Genomic DNA, 20,393 nt, shown 5'->3' with positions numbered 1-20,393 from the left:
AGCAGTTAATTGTTACAAATAACTTAAATTCTCAATATGGGAGTTTTATGAGTAAAAAAAAAATCTGTCTTGTAAATAGAACTGTTTCCACAGATGAATGGTAGTAGTATCTGTCAGCAGGAAACGACTCCTTGCAAGTGATTTTTAGAATCATCAACCCCAGATTTTTTTGGTTACTACCTTCATCCCATAATTAGCAGCTCTCTATCCACTTGGTAGTATGAGGTTTTCTGTATACAGTGGGCTCTTGACACTTAATGTCAACTTGTGGATGGAGCATCCCTAAGAAAACTCAGCTCTAGAACAGCCTTGCTGAAAACCCCATTATAAGAGTTCATTAGTTAACATTAGATCAGATTATCTATTTTCATTAAGGGCTAGAATCTCTCTCTGCTCACTGTAGACTAATAGGAATGCTGAAATGGCACTCCATAAATTCCATATGAGTCCTCTTACACCTGGACAGGTGATTATTCACGGAGGACTTTGTTTCTCTTTGCAGATTTATTGGTTGCCAGGCTATGATAGAGGGTACGTCAGAGAAAATGCTCCTGGTTTTCGAATGGTGGGCCGTTTATACACCATGGAAGAACTTGAAAAGGAAAATATCAGTACAATAAATGTTGACTACAAGAATTTGTTCTACAGGGGGTTTAAGTAAGTGTTTGATCACAGCTTTCTTGGCAAGGATTGCCTTACTTTCACAAAATGTGTGTTGCAACTAAACTAAACCTCCCCTTCCCATCTTAGGATTTCTTTTTATGGTTATCTTTTTGGATCCCTCCTTCCCTCTCTTTGCCCACAAACATTTATCAAATGTGGAGTATTCCCTAGGAGCATAAACTAATGTCCTTTCTCCTTTGTGCTACAGTCTGTCATCATTTAACACACCTTGTTGTAGGCTTAGCAGAACATTGAAAAGTAGGAACTAAAAAACAGTTGCTTCTGCCGGCGCCGTGGCTCAACAGGCTATTCCTCCACCTTGCGGCGCCGGCACACCGGGTTCTAGTCCCGGTTGGGGCACCAGATTCTATCCCGGTTGCCCCTCTTCCAGGCCAGCTCTCTGCTATGGCCTGGGAAGGCAGTGGAGGATGGCCCAAGTGCTTGGGCCCTGCACCCGCATGGGAGACCAGGAGGAAGCACCTGGCTCCTGGCTTCGGATCAGCACGATGCGCCGGCCGCAGCGGCCATTGGAGGGTGAACCAACGGCAAAAAGGAAGACCTTTCTCTCTGTCTCTCTCTCTCACTATCCACTCTGCCTGTCAAAAAAATAAGAAAAAAAAAAACCAGTTGCTTCTTTTCTCTTTCTAGTACCAGATGGATTACATTAACTCATAAATATTTTTGTGATACAGATATTTCTTGTAGGCATACAAATATAATTATTAAAAACTTTAATGGGTGAGCTTTTAGTCTAGTAGTTAAGATGTTATTATCAGTGTCCCATTTTCAGTGTCTGGCTTCAATGCCTAGCTCTAGCTCCTAATTGCAGTTTTTTTGTGAATGCAGACTGTAGTAAGCAGTGGTGATGGCCCAAGTGATTGTGTTCCCCCTACCCATGTGGGAGACCTGAAATGAATTCTCAGCTTTGGCCTTGTCCAGTCCTGGCCTTTGTGGGCATTTGGAGAGTGAATCAGCTGATGGGAGCTCACTCTATCTCTGTGTTCCTTTCTTTCTCTTTTCAGCCTCTCAAGTAAATAACTAAAGCTTTTGAATCCAAGTTGGCTTAAAAAATCAAGACAAAAAAAATCCAAGCATGAGAATAAAAAATTATTAACTATCATACTTACAGTGTACAACTAGAGACAGATTTTCAGAATTGAAAGCACTTTAGAATAACCTGGTAAATTTTCCAGACTTACCTGTAATTGATAATTGCTTAATTTAATCCATATCCCCTTGCTGTTAGATAATTCTAAATACTTCAGAGACAAAATCCTCTTTGGATACTTCCTCTCTCTCTCTCTCTCTCTCTCTCTCTCTCTCTCTCTCTCTCTCTCTCTCTCTTTCTCTCACTTCCCCTCTCTCCCTCTCCTCTCCCTCTCCCCATCCCCATGTGTATATATGCGATTATAATACACAGTCTGCTTGGGTATCATAAAAGTTCCCCTGTACATCCTCCTGCACAGCAAGGCATGAACCAGGCTATTGCATGCACTTTTGTTCATGTTCCTGCTTTTTTCTGTGTTTCTGGCTGTAGCATGGTTGATCATATAATAATGTCTTTTTTCTTTTAGCATTGGAAAATTATGTATGTTTTACTCTCCATTTCCCTTAAAGAAGATTTCTCTACTCAGCTACTTCATTTTGAGCATAATTTTATTTCCTTTTACTTTTTTTCAAATAGAAATGACATAAAGATGATTTCTTTCTCTCTCAATGCTACTTAGGTTAATCTAGTAGTCAGAAAATAACCTTAATAGCTTCTATTTATTGAGCCTTTATAATGTGTCATGGTTTGTGCTTGTTAAACCATAGGCTATTTCAAATCCTGGCCTACCCATCACATGCATGTGTGACCAATCACAATTTTCTCCTTTGTAAGTTGCTTTAACAATGGTACTTGTTGGAATGTCAAAAGATTAAATAAGATCATTCTTATTATGCACACAGCAAAATCTGGGCAAACAGACAGTAAATGTTAGATGCTGCTTTTAGTGTCACCATCCCTCTATGTTGTGCTGTGTATTTATCATTTCCTGTTGACAGAACTTAGCTAGTTCACCCAAGTTGATAGAATTGGTCAGTGGTAGACCTGGGATTTAAATATAGGTCTTAGAGACTTCAGGGTCCAAATTCTTCCCCTACTGTATCTTTAAAGTTACTCATTGGCCATAGTTACACAGGCATAGCTGCAGCTGACATCAGATTTAACAAGGATCCTACTATAAAGTCAAATGATTTAGCTCAGCAAATACTTATTAAGAATAAGTACTATGAGTAGTACTATGTACAATATACAATGACATTTTCATGTTCAAGATCAATGTAAGCTGGACTCAGTCCTTCTCCATAAGGAATGTGTATGCTGTAGTAAGGAGAGTCAGGTGCTTTTCATTTGCTCTACTGCGAAGCTGATTGCGTAAGTTCACAAGCAGGACTTTATTCTAAATCATTAGCCTCAGACTTCTTTTTTTATTTGACAGGTAGAATTATAGACAGTGAGAGAGAGAGAGAGAGATAAACAGGAAGGTCTTCCTTCCGTTGGTTCACTCCTCAGATGGCTGCTGTGGCTGGCGCTGTGCCAATCCAAAGCCAGGAGCAGGTGCTTCCTCTTGGTCTCCCATGTGGGTGCAGGGGCCCAAGGACTTGGGCCATCCTCCACTGCCTTCCTGGGCCTTCCTGGGCCACAGCAGAGAGCTGGAGTGGAAGAGGAGCAACTGGGACTAGAACCTGGCGCCCATATGGGATGCTGGCGCCGCAGGCAGCGGATTAACCAAGTGAGCCATGGCACCGGCCCCACCTCAGACTTCTAAGTTACCCAAGTTAGCAGTTATACCTTTAATATTTATGTAATAACAAGAATACTTTTATTGCAACCATATTTTCAGTAAATTCTCTGTGATCAATGTTCACTTCCTAATCCATCAGAACAAGCATGAGACATTGTAAACTAGATATTTTGATCAGTAATGTTTTAATGTTTTCAATACCTTATTTTACTGAAAATTATGTGAACATAGAGATGCCTTGTTTTATAATATTTTATTTGAGATTCGTTTTTTGAAAGTGAGTTATGGAGAGAGAGGGAGAGACAGAGAGATTGATTGATATTCCAACCTCTGGTTCATTCCACAGATGGCCACAATAGCCAGGTCTGGACCCAGAGTTTCTTCCAGTTCTCCTATGTGGGTGGCAGGGGCCCAGGCACTTGGGCCATCTTCTGCTGTTTTTCCCAGCCCATTAGTAAGGAGCTGGATTGGAAGTGGAGCAGTCGCGACACAAATGGTACCCATATAGAATGCCAGCATTGCAGGCAGTGGCTTTACCCACTGTGCCACAGAATTTCCAACCATTTTATTATTTTTTAAAGATTTTTTTATTTGAAAGAGAGGTAGAAAGACACACACACACACACACGCATACGCATACATACTCACAGATCTTCCGTCTGCTTGTTCACTTCCCAAATGGCCACAATGACAAGTGCTGGGCCAGACCAAAGCCAGGAGCCTGAAACTCCATCTGAGTCTCCCATGTGAGTGGCAGGGGTCCCAGGACTTAGGTCAGGTTCCAGTGCTTTCCCAGGTAACATAGCATGGAATTGGATCAGGAGTGGAGTAGATAGGACTCAAACTGGCTCCATTATACCATAATGCTAGCCCTGTTATATTTACGCCTTTATCATTTATATATGGTGTGAGTAAGAGTCTAACTTCATTCTTCTCTATGAAGATAACCCATCTTCCCATCACCTTTACTGAAGACTGTCTTTTCCTCATTGTGTGTTCTTGGCACCTTTGTCAAAAATCACTGGGCCATAAGTGGGTGCGTTTATTTCAGGCTATCTGTTCTGCTGTGTTGAGTTGATGTATCTTTTTTTATGCCAATACCACATTGTTTTGATTATAATAACTGTAGTATATTTTAAAAGCAGGGAATCTGATGCCTCCAGCATTGTTCTTTTTGCTCAAGATTCCTTTGAAGTCTTTCATGGTTTCATTTTAATTTAAAAATTGTTTTTCTATTTCTGTGAAAAAGTACCTCAGAATTTCAATAGGGATTTCATTGTCTGTAGATCACATTGGCTAGTATAGACATTTTAACAATATTAAGTTTTCTTATCCATAAATATGGGTTAGCTTTCTGTTTATTTGTGTCTCCTCTAAGTTCTTTCAACAGTGTTTTATAGCATAAAGATCTTTCATCTTTTTTATTAAATATATTCCTAAGTATTTTATTTTTGTTGCTATTGTTCATTATTAGTGTATAGAAATACTGTGGGGACCAGTGTTGCGGCTAGTGAATAAAGCCACTGCCTGTAATGCCAGCATCCCATATGGATGCTGGCTCATGTCCCAGCTGCTCCAGTTCCAATCCACTTCACTACCAATGGCCTGGGAAAGCAGTGGAAGATGGCCCAAGTGCTTGGACCCCAGCCACACACATGGAAGACCTAGATGAAGCTCTTGGCTCCAGCTTGGCCCATCCCTGGCTGTTGCAGCCATTTAGGGAATGAACCAGCAGATGAAAGATGTCTTGCTCCTTCTTTCCCTGTCTCTCTGTAACTCTTTCAAATAAATAAGTAATTCTTTAAAAAAAATACTATGGATTTTTGCACATGGATTTTGTATCCTGCAACTTTACTGAATTTATGTCTTTTATCAGTTTTCTTGGTTTAGTCTTTAGGGATTTATGTATAAGAGACCATGTCATCTGTAAACAGAAAGGGTTTTATTTCCTCCTTTCCCATTGGAGGCTTTTTATTTATTTCTCTTGCCTAATTGCTTTGGCCAGGACTTCCAATACTATGTTAAAAAGAAGTGATGAGAGAAGACATCCTTGTGTTCCTGATCTTGGAGGAAATGCCTGTAGCTTTTCACCATTGAGTGTAATGTTAGCTGTGAGCTCATTATATATGGCCTTTATTGTTTTGAGGAACATTCTTTCTACACATGATTATTATTTTTAATCACGAAATGATGGATTTTGTCAAATACTTTCTGTGTATCTATGGTTTTTGTCCTTCATTGTTAATGTTGTATGTGTCATATTTATTGAGTTATTGAACCATCCTGGCTTCCAAAGAATAAATCTCACTTGATCATAGTGAATGATCTTTTTTAATATCCTGTTGAACTGGTTTGCTAATATTTTATTGATGATATTTATGTTCATCAGGGACATTGCCCATCCTTTTCTCACTGTGTCCTTGTCTGGCTTTTGTATTAGAGTATTGCTTTTTAAAACCAGTTTGGAAGTATTCTCTTCTCTTCACTTTTGTGGATGAGTTTGAAAAAGATTGATATTACTTCTTTAGATGTTTGCTAGAATTCAGCAGTGACTCTATCAGGACTTGGACTTTCTTGACTGGGAGACTTTTATTATTGATTCGATCTCCTCACTTATAACTGATCTATTTTTAGTACTTTTAGCATTTTAATTAAATAATTTATTGAAGTAAAATTCTAGTAACATGAAGTTAATGTTTTTAAAGTAAACAATTCAATAGTTAGTACATGGACAGTGTTGGACAACTACTACCTCTAGTGTTAATGTATTTTGATACTGGAAATTTTTATTTTCTCTCTTTTTCTTGGTCAGTCTTGTGACAGGGTTATGAAATTTTTGATCACTTAAAAATGCTAAATTTTTGTTTTGTTAGCTTTTTTCCTATTGCAGTTTTATTTTCCTATTTCCTTGATTTCTGATCTTTTTAAACTTTCATTCTCCTACTGTAGGCTTAATTTGTTCTTTTAGTTTCTTTTTTAAAAAAGATTTATTTATTTATTTAATTGGAAGGCAGAGTTACAGTGAGACAGAGGCAGAGGGAGAGAGGTCTTCCATCTGCTGCTTCACTCCCCAATTGACCACAACTGCTGGAGCTGTGCCGATCCAAAGCCTAAAGCCAGGAGCTTCTTCTGGGTCTCCCACGTGGGCGCAGGAGCCCAAGGACTTGGGCCATCTTCTGCTTTCCCAGGTCATAGCAGAGAGCTGGATTGGAAGTGGCAGCCAGAACTTGAACTGGCACCCATAGGGGTTGCCGGCACTGCAGGTGGCACGTAAGGCCCATTACACCACAGTGCTGGTCCCTCAATTTTTATAAATGTATTAAAACTTATTTTGTGGCTACTGTATGATTTATCTTGGTGAATTTATACCCCTGAAAGCTATATGACCTACAGTAGACCTATAGTGGGGTATACTTTTCTATAAATGTATTTGATTCAAGTTGATTTATTATGTTTTTAAAAGCATACTAATTTTCCTCCTCTTCTTTCTGTTGAACTAACACGAAGGATTAGGTTTCAGATGGGTCACACACATCAGAGAATCTACCTACTATCTACATTTGTTATTAGTTTCAAGGATACAGCAGGCAGTTAAGAGACTCACACAAAGCCAGGAAAGATCAGAGACATTGTTCCAGCTCTGCAGGTGTTTTTCCTTTATTGGACACATACTCTGTGGCCCAGAGTAATATATAAAGCTTCCAAGGAAGTTTTTCAGGGTTATCACACACAAAGGAAGCATTTGGGCTAGGAAATGCTTCCTTTATTATTCCCAGAAAATTATCTAGTTTATGTGTCATTCTCCAGAGACCTATGCCTCATGAATTCATTGTTTATTTACAAAATATTTAATAAATAAACACTTAAGTAGGAATATCCTTTTTAAGAACATTACATATAAAAAGCCTCTCTTCCTAAAAAAAGAAGTCAGTATTCTATGTACAAAAGATACAGCTATCACATTGACAAGGAGAGTAGTCTAAACCTCCAGTCTTCTTTCTTCTGGGAGCAGTCCCTCCAGTCAGAGAGAAAAGAACAGTTCCTTATGCCCAGTGTGTCAATTACCAAAAGAGTAGTGTTTAATATCTCCAACTATGCGTGTTTATTTGTGTCTTTCTCCTTTTAATTATTTTGTCTTTTTTCTCTTGGTTTCTTTAAGAAACACTTATTAGGTGCAGTTACATTCAGGATAATTGTATCTTCTTGGTGAATTGTCTCATTATAAAATGTCTCTGGTAATAATTCCTATTTGAATATTACTTTTTCTTATGTGTATATCAGCACACTATCTTTCTTACTATTTGTGTTTGTGTATGTTTTATCTTGCCACTACTTTGCATCTTTATATTTAAAATATGTCTCTTTATAAACAGAGGATTATTGGCTCTTGCTTTTGTATCTAGTTGGACAATCTCTGCTTTTTTTTTTTTTTTTTTGACAGGCAGAGCGGACAGTGAGAGAGAGAGACAGAGAGAAAGGTCTTCCTTTTTCCATTGGTTCACCCCCCAAATGGCCACTGCGGCCGGCACATCACGCTGATCCTAAGCCAGGAGCCAGGTGCTTCCTCCTGGTCTCCCATGCGGGTGCAGGGCCCAAGCACTTGGGCCATCCTCCACTGCCTTCCCGGGCCATAGCAGAGAGCTGACCTGGAAGAGGAGCAACCGGGATAGAATCCGGTGCCCCAACCGGGACTAGAACCCGGTGTGCTGGCGCCACAAGGCAGAGGATTAGCCTGTTAAGCCACGGCGCCGGCCTACTTAGTTTACTTATTAATATAGTTTGGTTTCCATCACTGTCATATGCTTTTTTCTATTTGTCCTCTCAATTCATTATGGGGTTTTTGTTATTCCTTTCCAATACTAGCTATTTATGTCTTTGAATTATTTTTCATTGTTTTCTCTAGGTATTATGAACAGCATCCTTAAATTATTAGAGTTAATAGCTAACATTCTACAATGTAAAATAAAGGATATTCAAAATTTAGGGCAGTGTAATTCCATGTACTGTCTACTATACTTTGTGCTTTTGTTTTCATATACCTTATTTCTGTATATGCTGTAAACTCCACAGTATATTTTAAAATTAATAGTGTTTTTAAAAATTAAGTTTTTCATATTAAATAGATACAGTTAACATATATAAGAACTGTATATAGAGATTCTGTGTACCTCCAGTGGTTACACTTTGTAAAACTATAGTACAGTATCACAACCAAGACATTTACATTGATGTAATCTACTGACCTTATTCAAATTTTCCCAAATTTATATTCATTTGCATGTGTGTATATATATAAGTACATAGTTCTCTGCAACTTTATCATATAATAATTATATAAGTAAAAAAATATTTTTGAGAGAGATGTTGGTAGAGTAATAGACCTCTCATCTACTGGCTCACTCCCCACATGCCCACAGTAGCCAGAATTGGGCCCTGTTGAAGCCAGGAGCCAGGAGCTTTCATTCTGGTCTCCCACATGGGTGCAGGGGCTCAAACACCTGGGCCATCTTCCGCTGCTTTTCCCAGGCCATTAGCAGGGAGCTGCATTGGAAGTAGAGCAGCCAGGACACGAACCAGTGCCCATATGGGATGTGTGCACTACACTCACTGGCTTTTCCTGCTACAACATGATGCCAGCCCCAGAACTGTGATTTTTAAAAAGTGTTATTTGAGGGAAAGGGTGTTCCCATCCACTGGTTCACTGCCTAATTACCAGCAATTGCCAAGGTTAGGCCCAACTAGAATCTCAGAACTCAATTCAGGTCTCCTCATGGGCTGTAGGATACCAACCACTTGAACCATCACCTGCTGCTTCCCAGGGTGCAGATCAGCAGGAAGCTGACTTCGAGAGCAAAGCTGGGACTTGAAGCCAGGTTCTCTGATATGGAATATTCCAACTGAAGGCTTAACAGCATGCTGAACACCTCTTCTGTGATTGATTTTTGTCAAAAGAGAAACAGAAGTAGCATTTTACTACTATATCTAATTTCTGTTTTTCAAATTTATCTTTAGGTGATCTGTGGAATTGTAGAGATAATTCTAATATATTGGGTAACTAATTGCCAGCACTTTACAATGGAGATGGTGTTGTTGTTATTTTACAGTTTGCACATTGAGAATAAATATTTGCCAAGTCAGTATATAGCAGAGTTGGGATTCAAACCTAGGCTAATGCAGAACAGTTTCCAATATGCTGTATCATGTTTATGTTAAAAACTTTGAAGGCACTTATTACATGGTGTGTTTTCTGAGAAACTGAACCTCAGATAATGACAACTAGACTAGAATTACTAAGCAGTCCTTACCTTGTTTTCTTCCTGTTTATAGAAAGTACACAAGTATCCCCTGAGTCTTAGGGCCTTGGAAAAATTTAGGTTTTTCTTGCCCTTACTGAGTGCTTATAAAATGTTTCACGTTTGAAATTTAAAATGTTTGCCAGATATTTGTTAATTCCTTTAGTTAATATTCATGGAGTCAGAGACTATGCTAGGTGTACAGAGATGAATAAGATACATTCTCTGCTTTAACTTGCATGGAAGAGTTCAGAAGAGTTGTAGGTGAGCAAATCTTTGGAGTAGGGGTAATAAGTGTTGTAGAGCAAGTTGAGTATAGGTGTTACAAGTAGCATGCCAGAGCTGACTCATACAACCTTGTAGAAGCTAGTTATTAAATATTCGTGGACTTTAAAAAATTGGTTTTTACCAGTAATAGCTTGAAATTTCCTTTAATAGTAATGTTTACACCATGGAAATTTGCAGATGCTACAAATAGGACTTACTTTTTTCAGTTTTTCCCCCATTCTTTCCTTTTCTTGTTTTTTTGCTAACCCTCCTTAGGACATGTAGTTTACCAGAACATCACTATTGCTACAAGAACAGAAAGATTAGATCCAGTTCTTTATTTCACTGCAACATGAGCCCATGCTGTCACATGGTATCCTAAGTTGCCCCTGGACCAGCTGCTTCTGGTGATATAGGCAGTAGCCTTTCACAAAGATGGTGGTTGTTCCACCTTCTAGGTAATGAGAACAAGGCTGGGTCTAAACCCTCTGTGGGTTCTCTTTTTGTTCCAGAGATTATAAAGCAGCTAACATCAACATCAACTTATACCTGGTCAACGAGCCTTGGCTCTTCTCACTGGCCTGGTGCTCCAGGATTGACTCGGTGACCACAGACAACATTCCGCTCCTGAGTCAGCTTGATTCCCCTCACTTCTTCATGGTGAGCTGCTTGCCCAGAGTGTTCTTCCAAGCCTGGTACAGAAGAAATTTGTGTCCCCATCCCATCCCTGTGTTGTTGACTGTGCAGACCCTTGGGAGCTACTTAATAGCAGGGATTTCTATGAGTATTGAGATGTGGCATTCTCCATTCCCTCAACCAGATCCTCCTGTTACTTTTGGGGTAGACATGGGTATTGACTGAACCTTTAAAGTGTGCTTTACATGTGTTATTTAATATTTTTAAAGATTTATTTATTTGAAAGAGTTACACAGAGAGAGAAAGAGAGGCAGAGAGAGAGGGATGGGAGAGAGAGAGGGAGAGGGGGATAGAGGGAGGGAGGGAGAGGGGTCTTCCATCTGCTGGTTTAGTCACTAGTTGGCCACAATGGCCGGAGCTGCACCGATCCGTAGCCAGGAGCCAGGAGCCTCCTCCAGGTCTCCCACGTGGGTGCAGGGCCCAAGGACTTGGGCCATCTTCCATGCTTTCCCAGGCCATAGGAGAGAGCTGGATTGAAAGAGGAGCAGCCAGGTCTCAAACTGACGTCCATATGGAACGCCGGCACTGCAGGCATTGGCTTTACCCACTATGCCACAGTGCTGACCTCACATTTTTTTAATTTCACACTCTAAATTAGCCACTATTATTACTTCATGTAGAAACTGAAGCTCTACAGTGTTTTCCATGTCATCTCATGATGTAGGGATTCAGAGTGAAGTCTGCCTCCAGAGATTGGTCACTGCAGCCCCAGCTTCCTAGAGGTGTGGCAACAATGGGCAAGGGCATGGGATGTGGGAAGAAACCAAAAGTGCTTGTTTTTATAGTGAAAATGATGTGTCCTTCACAAAATGCCTTTGAGGAAGGGAGCACCAGTGTCAAATTGCCTATCCTGGTTTCCCATCACAGCCAGATACTCACTGCCAGAGGCTTGGGGACCTGAAAACCAGATTATAATCCATCTAAATCCTAGTGCTTATTACCTGTGGGGGGAGCTAATGAGTTACTGCTACAGACTGTTTTTCTTTTTTTTTTTTTTTTTTTCTTTTTTTTTTTTTTGACAGGCAGAGTGGACAGTGAGAGAGAGAGACAGAGAGAAAGGTCTTCCTTTAGCCGTTGGTTCACCCTCCAATGGCCGCCGCGGTAGCGCGCTGCGGCCGGCGCACCGCGCTGTTCCGATGGCAGGAGCCAGGTGCTTATCCTGGTCTCCCATGGGGTGCAGAGCCCAAGCACTTGGGCCATCCTCCACTGCACTCCCTGGCCACAGCAGAGAGCTGGCCTGGAAGAGGGGCAACCGGGACAGGATCGGTGCCCCGACCGGGACTAGAACCCGGTGTGCCGGCGCCGCAAGGCGGAGGATTAGCCTGTTGAGCCACGGCGCCGGCTGTTTTTCTTATCTATGTGGAGAATAGGTTGACTGAATGGGACACAATGGCGTACAGCAGAAAACTGTTCACTTTTGCTCCATTGTTTCTCTAGAACTGGTCTGTGAGCTAGGCCTTTCAGCCCCTAATGAAATCTCACTCAGTTCCCATAACCTTTCCACTCACTCTTGGATGATTTTTAGGAGTTCACTTTTAGTCATCATGAAGCCTTATTTCAGTATTAAAGTGTCCAGTCAAAAGGAATCACCCAAACTTCAAACTGCCTTGCACGTTGAAGCATTAGGCACAGAACCATAAGTGGGGAGGTGTCTCAGGTTCCCTTTCATATCTCCACCCTTACTTGCCTCTGTTTCCAACTAACTCAGTGTCAGCACTGGAGAAAAAGAATCAGGGTCAAGGGCACAATACTCCTTTAAGGCCCTGTGATGGAAATGTGGAAACACTGGCCCTTCTTTCTCTAGTATCTTAGGCAGTTTCTGGAGCTGACCCTGAGGGGGACTTTGAATGGCAGGTCCCTCAGCTCAGGAACCCATCATTTAAGGTTCATCTACCTGTCCCCATTAGCTCCCCTTCATGTGTTTACTATATTTTTCTTTAAAAAAAATTTATTTACTTACTTGAGAGGTAGAGTGAGAAAGGTCTTCCATCTGCTGGTTCACTCCCCAAATGGCCACAATGGCCAGAGCTTAGCTGATCCAAAACCAGGAGCCAGGATCTTCTTCAGGGTCTCCCACGTGGGTGCAGGGGCCCAAGCACTTGGGCCATCTTTCACTGCTTTCCCAGGCCATAGCAGAGAGCTGGATAGGAAATGGAGCAGCCTGCACTCAAACCGGTGCCCATATGGGATATCGGCACCACAGGCAGAGGCTTAGCTCACTGTGCCACAGTGCCAGCCCCACTACATTTTTCTAAATTGATTACAGAAGTAAACTTGGTCATAGTTCAGTCATTTCAAAAATATATAACTTAGAAATCAGCATACCCCTACATAATCTTATCTTCTAGAATCAATGTCAGAGTTCCTTTTGGAGGTGCACATTTACTTAAATGATTATTTAAGCATTATTTTAATTTAATTATTTATTATAATAATTATTTTATTTAAGCATTATTTTAATATTTGAATTCATGATATTTCATGAGATTCAAAGTTCAAAAAATATAAAAGGATAAAAAAAAAATCTTCCATGCCTGGCCTAGACACTTTTTTAAGGACTCATTGTGTTGTTCCTAGCCTTTCTTGTGTCATTTTGTTCAGGAATGGGCAGTGTCCCACAGACTACAATCTGGAGTTAAACTGTGAAAGTTAGACTTTGGCTCTATCATGTATGGTGTGTGAAGGTGGAAACGTTGGTTAACGTTGTCTGTGTCTCTGTTTGGTTTTCTGTAGGCTGAGAAGAATAACAGTGTGGTAGAAGCCCTTTTATCCATTACCTTTGGTCTGATCACTGTTAATAGAGAAAGTTATGAGGGAGAAAGAAATGAGAGATCAGGAAAAAAAATTTTATATACCCCTCCACATGCACACACTCTGTAAGTTAGCTTTTAATGCTTAATGAAACCATCTAAAACTTAGTGTCTTAAGACAAACTAATATTGCACCTTATGTTCTGTATGATGGCTAGGTGGTTCCTCTGGCCTGGGCCTGCTTGGCTGAACCAGATGGTCTAGGATGGCTTCATTCATTTGTCTAGAGTCTTATCTGGGATGACTCGGTTTCTCTTCATGTGGTAGCAACACCTTTATGGAAGCTAACTGGAGTGTGTTCCCCTAATGCAGATGGGTTACCAGTCGCAACACAGAAGACAGAGCCCCAGTGCACACAAAGTTTTTAAAGTTCTCCCAGGGTTATGTCTGCTAATTTTCTGTTAGCTAAAGAGAATCACATGATCAAGTTCAGAGTCAAGGTGAGAGAAACAAACTTTACCTTTTGAATGAGAGGAACAGCTAAGTCAGGTTGCATAGGGGCCTGCAAATAGGGTTGGAAAGAGTATTGTGGTTTTGATAAACAATGTAACATGAATTTAAAAAATTCACCTTTTATTTTTTTAAAGATTTACTTATCTAATGACAGTTACACACAGAGAGAAGGAGAGGCAGAGAGAGAGAGAGAGAGAGAGAGAGAGAGAGGGGTCTTCCATCCACTGGTTCATTCCCCAGATGGCCGCAATGGCCGGAACTGAGCCGATCTGAAGCCAGGAGCCAGGAGGTTCTTCCATGTCTCCCACACAGGTGCAGGGGCTCAAGGACTTGGGCCATCTTCTGCTTCCTCAGGCCATAGCAGAGAGCTGGATCAGAAGTGGAGAAGATGGGCCTTGAACCGGCGCCTATATGGGATGTCGGCACTGTAGGCAACAGCTTTACCCACTACACCACAGCACTGGCCCCAAAAATTCACCTTTTGATAGAGGCAAAATATTTTCTTTGAAGATACTTCAGCTGATTGAGTTATATGCTTTCTTATTTAAACAAATCTAGTTGTGACTTCTAATTTTTGTTTCTTTTTTTTTATTAAACTTTTATTTAATGAATATAAATTTCCAAAGTATAGCTTATGGGTTACAATGGCTTCCCCCCTCCCATAACTTCCCTCCCGCCCGCAACCCTCCCCTTTCCCGCTCCCTTTCCCCTTCCATTCATGTAAAGATTCATTTTCAATTCTCTTTATATACAGAAGATCAGTTTAGTACATATTAGGTAAAGATTTCAACAGTTTGCCCCCATATAGCAACATAAAGTGAAAAAACTACCATTGGATTACTAATTATAGCATTAAATAGCAATGTACAGCACATTAAAGACAGAGATCCTACATAATTTTTTTCAAATTAATTAATTTTCTATGCCATTTCCATTTTAACACCAGGTTGTTTTTTTTCATTTCCAATTCTCTTTATATACAGAAGATCAATTCAGTATATAATTAGTAAAGACCTCATCAGTTTGTGCCCACACAGAAACGCAAAGTATAAAAATACTGTTTCAGTACCAGTTATAGCATCACTTCGCTTTAGACGACACATTAGGGACAGATCCCACATGGGGTGCAAGTACATAGTGACTCCTGTTGCTGATTTAACAATTTGACACTCCTGTTCATGGCGTCAGTAATCTCCCTAGGCTCTAGTCATGAGTTGCCAGGGCTATGGAAGCCTTTAGAGTTCGCTGACTTTGATCTTATTCCGATAGGGTCATAGTCAAAGTGGAAGTTCTCTCCTCCCTTCAGAGAAGGGTACCTCCTTTTTTGATGGCCCCGTTCTTTCCACTGGGATCTCACTCACAGAGATCTTTCATTTAGGTCTTTTTTTTTTTCCCATGATATCTTGGCTTTCCATGCCTGCTATACTCTCATGGGCTCTTCCGCCAGATCTGAATGCCTTGAGGGCTGATTCTGAGGCCAGAGTGTTGTTTAGGACATCTGCCATTCTATGAGTCTGCTGTGTATCCCGCTTCCCATGTTGGATCTTTCTCTCCCTTTTTGATTCTATCAGTTAGTATTAGCAGATACTTGTCTTGTTTGTGTGATCTCTTTGACTCTTAGACCTATCAGAGCTATCAATTGTGAGCTGAAATTGATCACTTGGACTAGTGCGATGGCATTGGTACATGCCATCTTGATGGGATTGTGTTGGAATCCCCTGGCACATTTCTAACTCCACCATTTGCGGCCAGTCCGATTGAGCGTGTTCCAAATTTTTCATCTCCTCCCTCTCTTTTTCCACTCTTAGATTTAACAGGGATCACTTTTCAGTTAAAATTTAAAGCAATCCTGTACAACAAAAACAAAGCCAGAGGCATCACAATACCTGATTTCAGGACATACTACAGGGCAGTTGTTATCAAAACAGCATGGTACTGGTACAGAAACAGATGGATAGACCAATGGAACAGAATAGAAACACCAGAAATCAATCCAAACATCTACAGCCAACTTATATTTGACCAAAGATCCAAATCTAATCCCTGGAATAAGGACAGTCTATTCAATAAATGGTGCTGGGAAAATTGGATTTCCACGTGCAGAAGCTTGAAGCAAGACCCATACCTATCACCTTACACAAAAATTCACTCAACATGGATTAAAGACTTAAATCTACGACCCGAAACCATCAAATTATTAGCATTGGAGAAACCCTGCAGGATATAGGCACAGGCAAAGACTTCCTGGAAAATACTCCAACAGCACAGGCAGTCAAAACCAAAATTAACATTTGGGATTGCATCAAATTGAGAAGTTTCTGTACTTCAAAAGAAACAGTCAGGAAAGTAAAGAGGCAACCAACAGAATGGGAAAAAATATTCGCAAACTATACTACAGATAAAGGGTTGATAAACCAGAATCTACAAAGAAATCAAGAAAATCCACAACAACAAAACAACCCACTTAAGAGATGGGCCAAGGACCTCAATAGACATTTTTCGAAAGAGGAAATCCAAATGGCCAACAGACACATGAAAAAATGTTCAAGATCACTAGCAATCAGAGAAATGCAAATCAAAACCACAATGAGGTTCCATCTCACCCCGGTGAGAATGGCTCACATTCCGAAATCTACCAACAATAGATGCTGGAGAGGATGTGGGGAAAAAGGGACACTAACCCACTGTTGGTGGGAATGCAAACTGGTTAAGCCACTATGGAAGTCTGTCTGGAGATTCCTCAGAAACCTGAACATAACCCTACCATACAACCCAGCCATCCCACTCCTTGGAATTCACCCAAAGGAAATTAATTTGGCTAATAAAAAAGCCATCTGCACATTAATGTTTATTGCAGCTCAATTCACAATAGCTAAGACCTGGAACCAACCCAAATGCCCATCAACAGTAGACTGGATAAAGAAATTATGGGACATGTACTCCATAGAATACTATACAGCAGTAAGAAACAACGAAACCCAGTCATTTGCAACAAGATGGAGCAATCTGGAAAACATCATGCTGAGTGAATTAAGCCAGTCCCAAAGAGAAAAATATCATTTGTTTTCCCTGATCGGTGACAACTGAACGCCAAAGGGGAAACCTGTTAAGTGAAATGGACACTATAAGCAACAATGAACTGATCAGCTCCTGTCCTGACTTTAGATGTACAATGTTATACTTTATCCTTTTTAGTATTTGTTGTTGTTGTTGTTCTAGTACTATTGGTTGAACTCAGTAATTAACACACAATTATTCTTAGGTGTTTAATTTTTGTTTCTTTAAAACAGAAAAGATACTTAAAATCATTCAGACAATCTGAGAGATATGCCTTGAATTTTCTAGTCCTCCTGCCCTAATCTCAGAGAATATGTTTTTGACACCTAATCTAATTGCAATTTTAAAAAATGATCTATTCTGTCTTCATTGAATCTTTGAAAACATTTGGCTTACTTTTCTTGAATGTAGTATATTTTGTGGCCAGTGCTGTGGCACAGCAGGTTAACGCCCTTGCCTGAAGAGCCAGCATCCCATATGGGTGCCGGTTCAAGACCTAGCTGCTCCACTTCCGATCCAGCTCTCTGCTATGGCCTTGGAAAGCAGTACAGGATGGCCCAAGTCCTTGGGCCCCACACACATGTGGGACACCCGGAAGAAGCTCCTGGCTTCAAATTGGTGCAGCTCCAGCTATTACAGACAACTGGGGAGTGAACCATCAAATTGAAGACCTCTCTCTTTCTTTCTCTCTGCCTCTCCTCTCTCTGTGTAACTCCGACTTTCAAATGAATAAAAATAAAATATTTAAAAAAAAATTTTTTTTTTACTCAGATGTTAGAGATTTAAGCAATGTTTAATTATATTGAATAATTACAATAACAAGTACAGTTGACTTGGTTTTGGGGGAACAAGGACAACTGATTCTTGGTGAATACTCAGATCACCAGGTTGGCATCCTGGAGCAATCAACAACCTAGGATTCAATCAGTATGTTTCTCAGAAATGATCAAGAGTCTTGATTTACCATAAATTGGTTCAGAGCTTTCTCGTGCACCTGGCTTGTAGGACTGTTGTGAAGATTAAATGTGAAAATGCCCCTAAAGTACTTAGAACAGTTACCTAGCACCTGTTCAGTGCCCAGTGATTGTCAGTTGTTGTTATCATTGTTACAATCATTCATGTTATTAGTATTCAGTTCAAGGAAATAATTTGGGATAGGTTGGCATGAAAACAGAAAACGCCCAGTTGGTAACATCAAGTGAAATTTGAGGAGGAACAGTTGAAGTGGGAAGAGAGGGTCAAACCAGGGAATTAGAAAACTCATATGAGCAGATCCAGAAAGTGGAGCCCTGGAAAATGGATGATTTGTGCCAGGGGCTTAGGGGAGGAGAGATGTAGGTAATGGAGAATTATACTTTAACATACTTCTTTGAAGCATGACGATTTGACAGTGGCTCCCCAGAGCTGGTTCACAGACTAGTTGCTTCAGCATCACCAGGGGAGCATGTTAAAAATTCTGATTCCTTTGGTCTGTCCTCAGCCCCAGGAATGTGTGTTACTAAAAGCTGCCCTAGTAGATTTGACTATGCAGCCAAGTTTGGGAAGCCATACAAGGAAAACATAGAGGTACTAGAAATCCAGAAACCTGGGGTTTGAGTGTTGGGTCCTCAGTGGACTTGCTGTGTGATTTCTCTGGGACTCCCTCAGACGTGTGTATTGAGAATAAGAAGTGGTGTTAGAGCCCCTGCGTGTGTGAGAGGTAACTGGTAGGAGAGCTGCAGGTGCTCTCCATGTGTGAGACTGCCACCTCAGTCAAGGCTCCTTCACCTGGTCTCTCCTCCCCTCCTGTCCTCCAGCTCTGACAGCAGAGCAAGGGACTGAGCCCATCTGATGTAAAATCCCCTTCCAACTTTAAAGTTCTTTACCTGTGGTTGGTTTCATGTTTTGCAGACACCAGGATACTATATGTTCATGTGGCTTATCATGGATATTATTTCTGCAGTTTGCATTGGTGCAGTATTTTATTTTCTCTGGTAAGTATATACTGGTAACTTTAAGTGACTTTTTCCAAAAGTTAAGAGTAATAAATGGGTTTGTAAAGAATGTTGAGAAGGAACAGAGTTAAGCTCTTCTTGTAATCCCACATCAGAAGATGGAGTTTATGATCTAAACCTCTAATTTCTTCTCATGCTACCTGTGGCTCCTTATACCTCTTCCACATTCCCAACCCAAGACTGTATTTTCAGGAAAAGGACTGTCACTAAAGCTTAGTCAAATCTGTTACTATGTGTGACCAGTTAGTTAGAGGGCAGGGCCTGAGGGTTTGCCCCAAACAAGTGCCTTCATCCTTCTACCTACCACGAACTGGAGAGAAGGGTGCTGTGCAAAGAGCAAGTTCAGAAAACAGGGTTTTGGTCCCTGTTTTGCCCCTTATTTGCAAGTGACCCTGAGAAAATCATTACCACTCTCTGGGTCATAGCCTCTTTATCTGCCCAGGAAGATGACATGTGAGAATCCTTGCAGGGCAATATTATATGATTGCACATTTCAGGGTGGAAGAGGGAAGGAACATCCTGGAAGAGGAATGTCAGTTAATGGAAAGCATGGGTCATTAGGCCTGGTCTTTACTTGATGTGTGACTTATCCTTTAAAGGGTAGAAGCATAAATCCTCTGCCCAAATGAGAATCTGATTAGATAATGTTGTTTTTCTGGTCACTGCCTTGAATTATTGCCTTTTATAAGAGAGATATATGAGTTCATATATGGTCTGCTTCCTTCCAGGCAGAGAAAGATGAAGACAGAACAATTGCTTGAAAGAGCTAGAAATCAAACAGGTAAGTTAAGATGTAGCCTGCTTGTATATCTCCATTCCTACCAGGGTACTTCCAGAAGACAGAGTTGTATCTGCATTTCATGTCTCTGACAACAGCTGAGGATGTCTGGGAAGTTTGGGTGGGGGAATGAAGACTAGAGAGTGTCAGAAAATATTATCAGCCCCCTCTGTATCTGTGGGTTCCACATCTGAGTATTCAACCAACCACAGATTGGAAATATTTGAGGAAAAATTGTTATATTGTTGGTGAAGTACATTACAAACTTAGGCTTCTGGTGGTTATGTCTGTACCAAACATATTCAGACAGTTTTTCACATCGTTAGTCATAACAGTAGGGATGCATTCTGTTAAATGTATCATTAGGTAATTTTTGCTAGGTGAACATCATAGAGTGTACTTATTCAAAGCTAGGTGGTATAGTCTACACATCTAGGCTATGTGCTCTGTGTGTGTGTATGTGTAGGGCATAGTCTGTTGCTCTTAGGACCATGATGAAAACAAACAACATGAGATTAAATCATGCCTGAGGGGAAATGATGCATTCAGAGACATTAGGCCCAGGCATTTGATGAAGCATTTAAGTCAACGTT

The 20,393-nt window shown here is 40.6% G+C and overlaps 1 protein-coding gene across 1 annotated transcript in view; it reads left to right on the top strand.

The window, feature by feature from the left end:
- GDPD4 (glycerophosphodiester phosphodiesterase domain containing 4) overlaps positions 1–19,479 on the top strand; it is a 70,731-nt gene extending 51,252 nt beyond the window's left edge. The window contains exons 12-15 of the mRNA XM_062197567.1: positions 503–657; positions 10,525–10,672; positions 18,919–18,984; positions 19,465–19,479. Of these exons, the coding sequence (XP_062053551.1) occupies positions 503–657; positions 10,525–10,672; positions 18,919–18,984; positions 19,465–19,479 (384 nt within the window). The remainder of the gene's footprint in view (positions 1–502; positions 658–10,524; positions 10,673–18,918; positions 18,985–19,464) is intronic.
- Positions 19,480–20,393: the final 914 nt, after the last annotated feature.

This window comes from Lepus europaeus, chromosome 7, assembly GCF_033115175.1.
Source record: "Lepus europaeus isolate LE1 chromosome 7, mLepTim1.pri, whole genome shotgun sequence".
Taxonomy (NCBI): Eukaryota; Metazoa; Chordata; class Mammalia; order Lagomorpha; family Leporidae; genus Lepus; species Lepus europaeus.
This window is presented reverse-complemented; position numbering and strand designations above follow the sequence as displayed.